Source organism: Streptopelia decaocto, assembly GCF_964273445.1.
Source record: "Streptopelia decaocto genome assembly, chromosome: 15".
Lineage (NCBI taxonomy): Eukaryota > Metazoa > Chordata > Aves > Columbiformes > Columbidae > Streptopelia > Streptopelia decaocto.
The window spans coordinates 12858113-12872855 of NC_138670.1; the positions used below are offsets into that span (position 1 = coordinate 12858113).

The following is a 14743-nucleotide window of genomic DNA, read 5'->3' on the forward strand; positions in this document are numbered from 1 at the left end:
CAGGAGCTTTGATTTCTCACAGTTAATGTTAATTTCCTGGTACTTGGCGATAAAATGGCTTCAGGGTGGGAGAGCCAGGGCACCCCCATACCCCCATCCTGAGGAGCAGGGCCAGGCTTGGCTGAGACAAGATTGTGATGCTGAAGCCTTTTCAGATCCCCTGTACCGAAACAAGCAGATCAGAGTGGGTAAGCTCAGCCCAAGTGATGTTTCCTTTGCACAGTAAATCAATTATGGGCGTAGCATGTAGACAGCATGTTTTCTTATCTCTCTGGCTTGCTCAAATCAGCTTTATTTAGCTAATAACCTCATGTTGTAATAATGCCTTTGTCTGCTTTAATTGCATTCCATTCCCGTTCACTGTGCTTTGCCAATCATGGCTTAAAAAAAAAAATCCTTCTCAAAATATTTAACATATTAAAAATTTTGCAGGTGTATATTTGTTTAATATACTCTTATAGCTGTAATCTGTCCTCATTACTAAATGAAGTGCTAAATTTAGCATAAAAGCTGTCAGCATGTTCCAATCAACATGTCTTAATGACTGCCAGCAAATGGAAATGAGGCTTGCATGGAAAAAAAGCTGAAAAGGTACAAATGCAGAACAAGATTAGATCAGCTGTTTCGATAAAAGTCCACTGCTCGCCGCATTAGGTCGTGATTCAAATCAAGCCATTGTGTTTATGCTATTATTTTAATTGTTAATAGAAATATTGACGAGCTGCAGACAAGGCGATGCTTCTCTGGGGACGGGTTTGTGGTGTTTCCTTTCCTCAGCGTCTCCCCGGTAGCAGCTCCATGGTGAGACCTCCCAGCGAGCCGTTTGTCGAGCCGGTTAACGTGTGCCTCGTTAATTCCAGCTAATGGAAGTTTTTAATCAAGGTGTCAGATGGTGCTAAATCAAGCACCTCACCAAAGTGCAGAACATGTCATGTCCACATTATTGCCTTTATCAATCAGCTTTCCATTCTTGTAAAAAGATTTTCCTCTTTAATCCTGGTTTGTCTAACAAGACCCACTTTTTTCCTTCTTTTTTTCCTTTCAAGGTGTCCCAGAAGAATCATTCCTTCATTCTGCCCAAGATCGATGTTCGTGTGCTTCCTGCTTACTCGCGCTAAAATATTGCCTGCCGCTGGCAGACTTCCAGTTCTCTCCCAGTCCCCCTTCACACTTTTTAATGGTTGTAGGAACTAACATTCTTTGGCTTGGAATATGAGAAATGCATTTTGATGCAGCGTCAGCTGAGAGCAGGTACAGCTGTGGCCCTGAATTTCAAATACTATTGATCGTTTACCAGTGAATAAGGATCTTTCTCCCTCTGCAGGCTCTCGGTGCCATAGAGTATCTTTGCTTTGGTGGAGCTGCTCTGACTGGCAATTACCTTTTAGACCTGAACAAGACTGGAGAATCTCATTTTTTAGCTTAAGGAAGGTGAGAAATCGCAATGACTCTGTATTTTCCAGGTGTCTCATGTATTTTTCATTTTTATTTCCTCCCAGGTTTTAATTACAAGTGGAAGGCAGGTCTGTGAAATACAAGATGGCTACTCAACAGCTTTTACAGACTAGGCAAAAGAAAAAGACCTCTAAGGTAAAAACCTTGAAATGCAATGGTACTGACAATCAGATATCTCAGTTTTGGACGTGGCACGGCTGCACCTGGTGAGGTGGGAACACCTTCTGTTGGCCGCACTGTTCTTAGTTGGATTATTTCCCCTTTAGCGTGTCCGGGAAGATCCAGCCCAGGGCTTTGACTTGTATCTGACTAAAGATGTGGGCTCATTCGGTGTGCGCAGAGCTTTGTTAGCAGGAAGAAAAGCAGCAAACTCATCGAGGAACTAAATTTAGTATGCTTTCTGCCGAGATTGATCATCTTAAAACCACACGGTGGTTACTGTTTACACGAGCTCCGATCGCAGACGTGCACAACTCAGCATTAAAATCCCTCTGAAAAGGAGGTCTCAGGGGCAGCTGTGACAGGCAGGGGACACCACACCAGCACGGACACCGTTTTGGCTCTGCAATTAACTCTACAGAGTTAAGCTGGCAGAAAACCATCCACTGTTTTATTTGCTTTTGGGGGAGGTTGGCTGTTAAGTGCCAGCTCTGGTGCAGTGGAGGGGGTGGGAGCGTTCGGCAGTGACCCAAGGGGAGGGAACGAGCAGTGCCGCCTGCAGCTGAGTGGATCATGCCAGCTCTATTAATAACTATCCTTAAAACATTTAATCCCACCCGTGTTAGACATGAGTCTTGCCTATGTACTATGAAGACCAGAGAAACATTAAAATTCCATTTCTAACTTCCCCTCTTTTTCCACATGCTGAGGGTCGTTTCTAAATATGATCCCAGTGTTACGCTGAAATGCTGCTGTTTTGGGCCTTGCCCTTCTTTTTCAGGAGTCGGTGCTGCTCCCCACCACAATCGCCACAGAGCAGCAGTCGGCGGTGCTGGTGAAGAGGCTGCTGGCCGTCTCCGTGTCCTGCATCACCTACATGAGGGGCCTGTTCCCAGAGAGCTCCTATGGAACTCGCTATTTAGATGGTGACACTTCCAATTTGTTCTGAATTCTTATTTCAGTTGGCTATATTTGATCTATAATCTGCTTTATGGGTTAGTTTCTAGCTGCCCGTATAGGGGTGAGTTTGGTTTTTTAGGAAGTTGGCTGACAGGCCGCCTGACGTTTGGATGCAGATGGTGATTCTGCATCAGGTAGAGACCTCAGAAGACAACCTAGAGCAACTCATGGCTTTTCTGTTAGTCTTTCTTTTGGTTTATGATCATTCCAGCCCTGGGAATCACGTCCCAGAGTCAAGACGGTGACTTAAAAATCTGTTAGTTCTTAAAAAATTGATTGGTATGTTTTATAATGCTTTGGATTTTTGAGCCCTCGAGGTTCACATTTTCAGCTTTCCCTGCAAGACTGAAAGTAGATTTGTCTGTTTTATTGTTTTCTGTTTGGTTTGGGGTATTTAGTTCTGTGAAAATGATCTCACATAACCACACATGCTTTGGCAATCGGGGAAAAAAAAGAACTTGGAGGACCAAAGTCTTGTCATAGGATCACAAGCATTAGCAATGCTTTGATTCGTCAGTGTCTTTGGTGTTCACTCAGGATGTGTTGGTAGGGTGTGAAATGGCTTTCCCTGCACTCCAGTGTGTTTCCGTGGTTTTGCTTATGAGGTTAGTTGTCCTGAAATATGGTCACACACAGTTTGTACACTTGGTTGAGGGCGCAGGAGATCCCAAGCTGGCTCTTGATCACGTAACCCTGAAAAGCCACTGCTCTTTGTAATCAAGTGTCAGGTCTTTCAAGTGCCCCTTTGATCAAGGATGTTAACATTTGGCCTTCTCGCACCCTTGAGGGTTCTTTCGTGCAATCCTAACGTGTTATTAGTTCACCTCTTCATGTGCAGGTCGCATTTCCTCTTGTCATTCTGACTGCCTGAAAACAGAGGTAGAAGGAACTCTGTGGAAAAGCTGAACAGAAATAGCTTCTTCTGTCATTTACCTCATGTTGGTGAAGTCTGAATGCAGAAGTGAAGGTGTTGTTAGGGAACGGCGGAAGAAGTGGGAGTAGAGAGGAGGAGGGAGGAAAGGACAGAAGCTAGTGGCTTTAAATAAAGCCATAACTCTAGAACTTCTTCTGGGAGAGCCCAGAGCATCTGAGGAAAGTCTTGACATTTGAAAATGCAGCAATAAGCTTGTGTCAGCCCACCTGGGCCTGAGTGGAAACCCAACATTTCCGCTCAGGAAGGACCTCCAGATAACGCATTTTATCAAAAAAAGGGGAGGGTGACTGGCTTAGTTTCAGTGTTTGCCCAACAGCGGTGATAAGGATTGTAACTATGTGCTAAATCTGGTTTTGCAGACCTCTGTCTAAAAATTCTCCGAGAAGATAAAAGCTGTCTGGGATCACTACAGATAGTCAAGTGGTAAGTGAGTAACAGCGAAACTAAGACAAGATTGTGCTGAATAGCAAGACATCTACCCCTCGCACTCTTCTTCCTGAATTTGGAGATACCGTGCCCAGTAGCGCTGTCGGCTGTGGCCGCGCAGCTCCCGCTGCTGCGCCGCCGTGCTCGGCCCCGTGCGTAAGCGGGACAGAATTAGCTGCCCGGGATCATGTGAGTTCAAGGTCTGTTAAGTGTTGGCTGCACTGAGGTCATGGTCAGGCCCCAGAGCACGCACAGGCTGCGTAGGCACAGGCAGGGAGTGAAGAGAATCATGAGGTCGATCCTGTTGTTGTTTAGTCTTTTCTAGTTTCTTTTCTTAATATAAGGATTCTTGTAGCTTTTTTTTTTTTGTCAGTTTCTACAATATTTTATCTCCCTGCATAAGGCCCGTACAACTTTCTTGTGTGATATTTAGGGTGTATTTCAGAGCTGGCATGTTCCCAGCAAGCAGAGTCTGACTTTGATGCGTTAAGGAGATACATGGCTGCACATCCTTTGACTCAAAGCGCAAATATCTGACCATTGCTACCTCCAGTAATGTTTACTACTTTGACAAAGTCCATAGCTGTAAACTATGCATCAGATAACAAAAATTTACAAGACCAGACATGTCAGGCTGCGTTCAGATTGAAGTTTCAGGCAAGCTCTGCACGAGGCCGATGGGAAAAGAGCTGAGCGCCGAGCAGAGCGCCGCTCTGAGCCAGCTTGGGCCGCAAGTCCCTGTCTTGTCAGGCTTTGAGTGATGGCCTTAAATGATGCACAAATGCAGAGGGGAGGACAGTGCCTTTATGAGGATTGACCCGAAAAGGACTTTACGAGCCCAAAATGTTGCTAGCTGCGTTGTCTTAATTCCAGAAAAAATGCACTTTAAACTGTATCTAATGTGGGTGTGTTTGCAGATCAGGAGATAAATGTTGCTGGTTACTATTAACATGTTTTTCCCTTGGCAGGATTCAGGGTTGTTTTGACGCTTTGGAGAGGCAGTATGTAAGTTTTTTTTCATGTTTTTTAATGGAGTTTCCCTATTCTTCATGAAGTGTGGACAAAACTATCTTTCCATTCCTGTTTTCTATTTCTGTAGCGAACTTGCATGCACACAACACACATTTACAGGTGTGGGACAGGGGGAAAACCCTACCCTGAGTATCTGCGTGTGAGATTTGGGATTTGAGTCCGTGAGCCCAGTTTTTGATGGCCGTTGCTCTCTGGGTTTTCCTGTACGTGGTGTGAAAACTAATTTGCAGCCTGAAATGGATTTCCCTTAGTTCTGTGTCATACATTTGCATTCTGGATAGAAACACAGCCAGTCAGAACTGAGATCCCCATCTCCATGCCTGTTTCCTTGAGAGAGGTTCTTTGCTTCTGCTTTCCTTCACCTCCTTTCCCCCAGTCTTTTCCCATCTTCTCATCTGCTCTAACCCTCCTGGCTTTTCCCTCAAGTTCAGCATTTATTACTTTCTTCGGAAAGAACTTCATCAAGTAATGTATATAACTGGTTCCAGGACAAAATCAGCTAGTAAGTAATCATATTCCTTGCTGATTCTCACATAAAAACTGCTCTGCACAGGAAAAAGCCCCAACTGTTGTCATCTCTGTCAGCGCAGTTCGTCACACCAGCTCTCATCTCCATCAGATGAAGTGGTGTTAGTTTTGGCACTGATGATCAGATGGGCTTATACATCAGCACAACTGTCAGCGTGGATAAGATAATTCAAAATGTTGTGAACTCCGTTTATTGCTCGCTGACAGTTCTAGGAGGTATTTAGTCCTGTGCTATTTTGGGGAGACATAAATTAATTGTTATTTGACAGGGATTAAAGGAAAAAAATGAAATATTTAATGCATATTCTAGGATTGTTTCCAAGAGTTGTCCCATGTACATTTTCTCACTACAGGATAAATCAAATAGCTTTGAGGGTTTTCATAGCAGAGAGCAAATATTAATCTTCACTAGGGATGGGTGCTCTTGTAAAAGAGTTTTCCATTGGGGATTTGTTTGGGAAAAGCCCCAAGAGAGAAGTCAGAGTGCCCAGTTGTTTTCTGGGGAAGCTGCAAGTCAAGCCAAGCAAACTGGCCACTAGGTGTTGCTGATGCTGTGCTGTGAAGCGTCTGCACAAAGGTTTTAATTTCTCGCATGTATCTATTCCTTCACTGTATTCAGGCTGTTAGATTTCGAGAGGTCTTTGCTTTCTTTGTCCTCTAAGGTTAGATTTTGACTTTGTGTTTTGTTTCCTTTTCCCCCCCGTAGTTACACATCGCTGTCCTCGCAGTAAGTAAATGAGCGCAAGGTGTTTTTCTTCCCCCACCCTGCTTGAAGAGAAAGATGGAGTCAAGGTTGTATCAACCCATTTGTGCCTTTTTTTTTAAGGCGAAGTCAAAATGCTTGTGGGTTTTAAAAGAGCGGTGACCTTTCTTAAATATGGTTAATATGACCCTCCTAGGCTGCTTGGGAATATTCTCAGTACGTCAGACTCCTGGCTGAGGCCTTACGTGCACCCTTGAACTCCTGGAAGCGCTTTCGTGTGCTTTGTATCGTCACTTCCTTTAACCTCTTGCCTCCACCCTTGGAAGCTGCCGTGTCTTTTGCATTTTCCTCTGCACAAGAGTCCTCCTTATTAATCTGATACCAAAAAACCCACAGGCTGGTGGTTACGTAGCAGGTCTTTTGCCTCAGTCTTTTGTAAAGCCCCAAGAGCTATGCAATGCACCTATTCTGTGCATAATCTGACTACGTCAATCTCAGGCATCAAAAGTTGCCTGTGAGGGCTGGAATGGGAATTAACCTCATTCCTCCACAATTACACAGATGAGTGTCTTCTACCTGTCTTTGAAGTGGTAAGTGTTGGCTGCTGATAGAGGACGGCTGTTTCTCTGCCATTCCTTTCTCTGATCCCACGCTAAAGATAGCACAAACTCCGCTGTAAAATGAAAATATCGTTATTTAGCCACTTTTCAATGGTTCAGGTTATCCAGGGGGAGAATGCCCTCACTGTGCTTTCTTCTAACAGATTTACACCAATCCCAAGGAACCGGAGGTAAGAAAGAGTCTTAATTAATCTTTGAGGCCACTGAAGGCATGGGTGAGTAGATTTGTATTCAGAGTGGACTTGTGGGCTTAAATTCTACCCTGACATAGCTGCGTGGTGACCCCGTTTCTCTTCTTCTGCCTTCAGTGCCGAATGACAGCTCAGTGAGCTGGACTGTGATCAAACGCTCCCACCAGGCACCAGGCTCTGGGCCCTTCCAGGGCCTCCAGCAGGGACGTTAACAGGCAGCTAATGGGCACATTGGCCATTTTGGTTCTCTTTGCTGAAGAGAAGGAATGGGAAGTTCAGAATAATTCTTTTATGAACCATCTATTTAACAGCAGCGTTGAAAAGAGCTGGGTTTTTTTGTGCAGATTCAGGATAGAAGTCATTAATCGCTTCAGACCTGGGATGTATGAGTTGCGTGGAGCCTGTACTTATCTTTACAGTGTTCTTTGTGTTTCTATTTTGTCTATATGTAGCTGGGGGAGGCATACTGTGTAGTGTGGTATAAAAACAAGATTCTGCATCCAGGCTGTCTCCACAGATTGCAGTTCTGCTGTGTCGCACCTCAGCATCTGGGAGAGAACAAGAGCTTAGGCCGGACCCAGGCTGGGATTTATAAGGAAGGCTCAGAGTTAAGGGTTTAGCTCCTACTAATCAACCTCATTGTCTCTGGAAAAAGTGAATGACAGGCATGGAACTGGATGACAATAGATCCCTTGTGGTGAAGTGGTCTGTTCTGCCTAATCATTTCATTCTCTAGAATCATGGCACATCCTTTCCTTTAAAATGGAAAATCATGTAGTTCTTTTATATCCCTCAGGAATCTCTGAGACCACTGAAATTCAACAACTTTTGCCTGTGTAATAGTAATATTGTCTGTATTTCCTAATAAGAAGAGGCCTTCAGGCCCCGTCTCCCTACAGAGCGCTGGGCCGGGCTTCCTCGTGCATCACCGTGAAGCTTCTCACATTTTCCCTTTTCGTAAGGGAGGACACACGTACGTTGTGATGGTTGAGTGGCCCCAGTGCCGCGTTAGAGATTTAGGCTGGGGACTCTGGCCCGCAGAGGAAGTGGAAGGAGGAAGCAGGAAGTTTGTAATATTTTTGTCATTCTCAGTGCTAGGTAAGCTGTGGTTGTTAAGAAAATTTGCCAAAGCCCATGCAAGCAATAGTAGAGTTAAAGTTGTTGTGTCATTAAATTAATGTCGTGCTCTGGCCTATAGTTGTAACAGGACACTGCTACGTTTAGGACGTATCTTTACAGTTGTCACTGAAAGAGACCTGTTTCTTCTTGTTCCCTCTCATTGAATCTCTAGACAGTGACTGAACTGTACCAGTTCAAATTCAAGTACAAAAAGGACATGCCCCAGATGGACATAATCAGGTAATGGTTTGGTTTTATTGCTTAGAGTTACACTGTGAAAACTGCTCTCGATACATTAAGAAGAAACTGCGCTTTGTGATTAAGAGCGTGTCCGAGTCGCTGAGCAGCTGTAAACGTCATCAGAGTTGAGGATGGTCGCCCAACAGGATATGAACTGTCGAGCTGACGGGTGGAAACGCTGTTACGTAGCACGGCGAGGCACGTCAAGTGCAGCAGCACCGAGTGAAGGACGGTTTGCAGAAATGGTGCCTAATCAGGGCAGCGATGCAGAAACCAGCACTGTGGTTGAGCTTGCTGCTGTCTCAACTAATGCTGAGTGTTCTTCCCCTTTCACAGGACAGCCTGGTGCTTTCACCTGAAGCTTTTTCAGGTTGGGTCCCTTTCACCATCATCCTGCAACCCCGGAGTTTTTTCCTTGGGCATTTTGCGTACGTGGATTCTGCTTGAGCAGTCTTGCGTGGGTGACCTGAGAGAACTTTCGCTTATGCAAAATGTTTGGCAGGAAGCAGCAGCTTTTTGCATCTTTTTGGCTCTGTCTGTTAGATATTTTAAAGCTGTGTTTAGCAGGCCGTAATCCTAGCCAGTTTAAAATAAATACTATCAAAGGCTGTTGGCTATAACCAAAGCAAAGAAAAATAATTAACCCGTTTTTAGTTGGATTCGGCAGTTGTCATTGGTGAAAGATGGACTTTTGGGCCTTGGAACCTGTGTGTACAGCAAGAGAGCTCTGCTGCCTCGTATGCTCCTCAGGAAACTCCTCAATGCTCCTTTTGTGTGCCATTGGCCGCTCTTTCTCTAAACACGTCCACATAGTTTGTAGTATGTGGCAAAGTGATTTTCTGTTGGGAAAATCTGAACTATGTCTGAGTCTGGTGTGTCCTGTTGACTGTACTCTCTGCTTTGAAGCTACTGTCTGTTTTCCTCACCAAGCTGAGCGAGAGAGGAGACCTTTGCCATCTGGAAGACAATAGATGGCTCTTGAGTACTTTTTTTTAATTGGCCCTACTCAGATCAGTCATTAGTTCTGGAAATAACACCAGTATCCAGGTGGAACTTGGCATCTCTTGGTGTCACCGTGCTGGCTCAGAAGAGGCGAAGTATTTTTACTGTTGTCATGTGCAGCCTCTGGGTTAATCATTCCGTGAGAGCTGTTTTGTAGGTCTGCAACACTGTATTGGAGCGGTGGAGGGAAACTTTCTCCTAGTTGGTCTCTGCCTTATTGCAGATGGATTTTGAGGAATTCCTTGCCGTGGATCCCAGTCGGTCAGAGGGATTCAGTTCCTCAGCATCTACCTTTTGACAAATCCCTGTATCAAATTCACAATATTATTCCCATATTGAACCACTACTTGACCTGTTAATTCTAATGGAAGTCTCATCTCTTTTTTGCTTGTACTCTTTCCCCTTACCATTGCTATTCCGCTAATCCCGAGACTTCTAAAGGTGGTGTGTAAGAGAAGGCCTCTTTACTCTGCTTTAGGCATTACCAGCATTTGTCCTCTCTCTTGATGTACATTTCTGAACATACAGGATTTAATCAAATAGCACAATATGCTCAGTACAGAGTTTTATTGGTGGTTTGGAGCCAACCAAACCATACCCAGCGTACGCTGGGAATTCAAGCTGTTCTACAGCTACTTGGTTTTCATGACAAGCCAAGAAGCTTCAACTGGAAGGCGAAATCAAGTCTTAACAAAGCTGTTCCTTCCAGTGCTTTAGTCAGTCAAATTCAGCCCTGAGATCCTCTCCGCTCTCTTGTGTTACTTAGGGCTCTTGAAGCAATTTGGGATGATCGTTGAGGGACCATCCACCCTGGATACAGTGTCATCCACCTGCAGTGATCATCCAAAGATGTCATGAAGTAGCTGTGGGTTTTTTTGAGGCCCCTTCTCATTGAAATCTAAGGAAGTTTAGGTTCCTTAGTCACGTAGTGATTCATCTAGTCCATCTTCAACCGTCTAAAGTTAGCTGGCTGATCTAAGCCACTCATCTACCTCTGTAGTCAAGAGAAACAAACTCCTCCGGAGGGCAATTCATCCCACTCCTATCTCAGTCTAGACGCCTTGCTGAGCCCAGCCAGCTGACATTTGGATGGCTGAAGGAGGTGAGAGGAATGCCCCTTAGTCACTGTTGAAAAATGTGCTTCTGAGCTAGTGTTTCTGACATGGAATTGAAGTGAGAGCATGCAATTCACTTCTCTTCAAGCTGCAAAATGGACTTGAAAATAGCCCCTGTGGTGAATCAGCTTTAGATGGTATTCTCACCTCATTCCTCTCATTCCTGAAATTGCTTAGGTGAAAGGCACTTGTTTTATGGTCCTTTGATCCAATTTAATCATGTTCAAACAAGTGAGTCATGACATTTGTATAATGGGGTCCATTGCCCCAGCTGCAAAGGCTGTTCAGATGTAAATGCCGGGGCTCTCAGTTCAGAGCCGTTGTTTTGCTGATGCCACCTCATCCCTGGAGTCTGTTTCACTTCCCTGTTGATCTGGAAATTACATAAAGACATTGTAGCTGCTTTGCTGGTCATTTCAGACAAGTCAGTGGGCGCACTGTATTTGTAATTAGATTGTGAATATTCATGACTGAGCAAAACAAATCTGTTATTCTTCTTCCGATTGTAGCAACCAAATGAACTTTGTGAATGGGGTGTGCAGCGAGGACATCAAACAGGCCAGCAGGCTCCTGATCCGTAAACTCTACCTGTTAATGCAAAACCTCGGCCCGCTTCCCAACGACATCACCCTGACCATGAAACTCCTCTACTACAATGATGGTAGGTGGAGAACAGCCTGTGCTGTGGGGAAAAATTCCCTTCCCATCAGTTGCTGTGCTGATCCTGGGTCCCTGGAAGGCAAGTAAAGCATAGAAAGGTGAAATGGTAGAAGCTGTTAACCGATAACAGCAAGAAATGGTGTAAAACACGGAAAAACCTTCTGACAATCAGGGCTGGCAGATGCTTTTTAAGAAGGGGTTGAACATTTGTGTAAGAAGTACAGCCACACAGTGTGAAAAGGAGGCATCCTTCTCCTTCACAGTTCTGGTTTGGTTTTTGTTATTTGTTTGCTTTTTAAGGAACCGGCTTCCTGCGGTTGTCAGGTTCTGCTCCAGGTTGAGCCCGTTAATGGTATCTCAGCACCCTAAAGTCATTATTTCTTTGAGCTCCCTGATAACATTTGCTCAGCTCATTTTTTCCTTTGCATTGTCTCCCTTCTTCCCGAAAACAAACAAACAAACCAACCAGAACATTTTTAGGAGTTGCTCTTGTTACTTAAGGCTGGTATCAACTTGTTCTTGATAAATCAGATTAAGGACAGGTGGAACGTGATTTCTCTGACATGAGCAGATTCTTTCTCCCTGTGCAGTGACTCCCCAAGATTACCAGCCCCCAGGCTTTAAGGAAGATGAGAGTCCCGGTGACCTGCTGTTTGATGGCGATCCTGTCAACCTGAGAGTAGGGTCAGTCTCCACTGGGTTCCACCTCATGAAAGTCAGAGTGACCACGGAAAAGAAGAGAATAGAGACAATTGACAGCAACCTGATCCAGAAGAATGGCCCGACGGAGATCTCCCATCAAGGGTTAGACTGCGATGAAGAGGAAGAGGAGGGGAGCACAAAGGTATAGAAAAACAAACAAGGAAACAAAACAAAATAAAACCCCAACAAACAAAACACCAAACCCAAAAACCCACAACATTTTCTCAGAGTTGTAGCTTGATAAGGGTTTCAGCGGATTGAATGCCGAGGCTGCAAGTCCATAGACATAAAGTGAATTTAATTCCAGCCTATCCACAGCCTTAGTGAGTCTTGCGTGTTCTCCCAGAAGAGGGCAGTGATTGTACAGAGACATGCGACACACGCATGTGTGCACACACGACACACACCTGTGCACTGGGGAAAATTGCAAAGAGTTCGCATCTCCACTTGGCGTTTCTCAGGACTAAGCCACGTGTAGTTCAGTGGGATTCCTTCCCCGTACCTCCAGCCATCTAAAACTCATGTGTTTTGTCTCATTTCTCCAGGCCCCGCTCTGTGCTTAGTGGGGGAGGCACCTTTAGCAGGTAATGGAGATAATTTCCTTAAACACCTCAGTAGGCTGGAATGAATGGTGCTCTGGTGCTCCCTCCCCAAAATGACACAAGGGACAGCCTGGGCTGGGAGCTCAGACGTGATTTAATTTCAGGTGGTCAGTGCCAGGGAATAAACCCCAACATAACTAACTTCTGAAGACAGGAAGCCGTTTAGATCAGAATTCTGTTTTTTCTTAGAAAATTTATTTATTGAAAGACCTATAGGCTTGGGAGAAGGACGGCCTGGACACGGAGGAGCCGTGAAAATCTCACCCCTAGTAGTGCTGGGTTTGTGCATTTCCCACCTTGGCGTGTTTTTTAGGTTACGCTGTTAAGACAAAGCATCATTTGCTTTACAGAATCACCCTCTCCCTGTCAGAGCAGGTTCAAGTGAGCACAGAGAGGACAAAAGCAACACCTGTTCAGCCTGGAAAACAGAAGCATCTTTTTGCATTCAAGATACAGGTAAACGCCCAGTTTCAAAACTGAAGGAGCTTGTTCTTGTGCCTGTATATTAGGATAATATTTAGGTTTTCTCACTGTGAAATGGATGAACAGAGTTTGTCGGGCTGCTTTAATTTTGCATCAGATCAGATTGAACTATAATAAAGGGCTGCTTGTATATGCTGGTTTATTAAAACCAGAAATGTTCAACTTTTTATCAATATCTTTCCACCTCTTTATCTCAGCAGTTTTTTTTCAGCTATGGAGGAAATGCACAGTTCATCAATACCGAGTTACGTTATCTCCATTTTCACCCAATCTCTTTTCCCTTAGCTGTTACAATTTGATTTTGCGAACGACTTCCATATGTGAAAACACGCATGAAAATACATGAAAAAAAGGCTTTTATCACTCCCCAATCAAGCCAGCTGCTGCCATACCATGCCACGTTTGACCTTTGAGGCTCTCAGCTATAGCCTGTGGAACAATACCATCTAGTGACAAAATGGTAAATAGCATTCCTGAGATCCCCAAGCAGTGGGATGAAGCAATGAAGGCACCTTTTCAGGTCCTTCTCCTGCAGATTCGCCGATGATTAATAAGGGGTGAACCCATTCTGCCACCTTTTCCACTGTGGGGATATTAACAGGATTTTCCTCCTCTCACCAGTTGCCTCTTTTCATGAAACTGAGACAATTTGGGACCACCCTGTCAAATTTTACTACAAATTTTACTAAAAATCCTTCCCCACACCCACTGGATAGAGCACATGCAGGCCTAAGCTTTGTTTTCTTAGGAAACCAGGTTGAAATGGGGTTTAAGTTTCATTTACAGGAACTGCAGCAAGTTGACGTGTCGCATGTCAGATGACACTTTATTCTGAAATCTGTGTTTTCCAGGAATAAACTGGCCATGTTGGCAGGGCCTGAGAGCAAAGGATATGCAATTAGGATACTTAATTTCATAGCAGGCATGGTATCTTGCCACAACTTCTGGATTTTATTTCAATTAAATGTAGGGATTTAACTTCAGAGCTAATTTTGATTTGATGTTTGGATTGTAGGTGGAAAGAAGAAGGTGGAAATAAAGGAGACGGGCAGGATGCCTCGCTCAAGGGCATCTCAGCAGGTGAGCACGTTTGAGTGGCGCTGAGATACGCCAGGTAAGGTGGAATTCATTGCCCTGGAACGTTATGTCATCTAGGATGGCACAAGATTCAATTAATATAAATGGATTTATTGTGCAGTATCAAAACACACAGAGGCTACTGAGTATTATGGCTCAGGGATATAAGCATGAACTAGAAGCATTTAGGAAGAAACTTTCCACGGTCAGCTTATTTCATGCATCCTGTACAAGAATTTTGTCCCATTCTCTGGAGCGGGCACTGTGAATTACACAAGTGACTGAATGTATTGATGTCCCAGCCACGCTGGTTTACCTGCGTGTGGTTTTGGATTAAGGTTCTGAAATCACTACCCTGGTTGAGGTTTGAAGGGCGTGTTTGTCGCCTGAGGTGGTCTCCACCTCACCTTTCTTGCTTCCAGACTCTCCTTTCATGTGAGTCACAGGTAGGAAGAATTATCCCCCGGAGGTGCTGATCTCTTTTTCAGTGGTTGTTGGGGCAACCCAAGGAGCTAGGATAAACCAGATGTGTAATTTTAGATAAGTAAAGTTACATGAAATTAATTCCATCCTGAAGGCTGCCTGGGCCAAACCCTGAATCAGAATTAGAGCTCGAATTCATGGGCTTGTGCAGAGGTTTTTTCTGTGACAGAGCAAATCTCTGAACACCACCGGACTTGCCACTTGATCCTCCTCCCATTCAAATTAGTTGAAAATCGTGTGAGCTTGAACGTT

The 14743-nt window shown here is 44.5% G+C and overlaps 1 protein-coding gene across 1 annotated transcript in view; it reads left to right on the forward strand.

Moving 5' to 3' along the window:
- Nucleotides 1-1472: 1472 nt before the first annotated feature.
- Nucleotides 1473-14743, forward strand: part of HORMAD2 (HORMA domain containing 2) — a 36034-nt gene continuing 22763 nt past the window's right edge. The window contains exons 1-11 of the mRNA XM_082066047.1: nucleotides 1473-1590; nucleotides 2396-2540; nucleotides 3868-3931; nucleotides 4903-4939; nucleotides 6201-6221; nucleotides 6961-6987; nucleotides 8300-8367; nucleotides 10994-11145; nucleotides 11735-11988; nucleotides 12799-12904; nucleotides 13947-14011. Of these exons, the coding sequence (XP_081922173.1) occupies nucleotides 1540-1590; nucleotides 2396-2540; nucleotides 3868-3931; nucleotides 4903-4939; nucleotides 6201-6221; nucleotides 6961-6987; nucleotides 8300-8367; nucleotides 10994-11145; nucleotides 11735-11988; nucleotides 12799-12904; nucleotides 13947-14011 (990 nt within the window). The 5' untranslated portion in view covers nucleotides 1473-1539. The remainder of the gene's footprint in view (nucleotides 1591-2395; nucleotides 2541-3867; nucleotides 3932-4902; nucleotides 4940-6200; nucleotides 6222-6960; nucleotides 6988-8299; nucleotides 8368-10993; nucleotides 11146-11734; nucleotides 11989-12798; nucleotides 12905-13946; nucleotides 14012-14743) is intronic.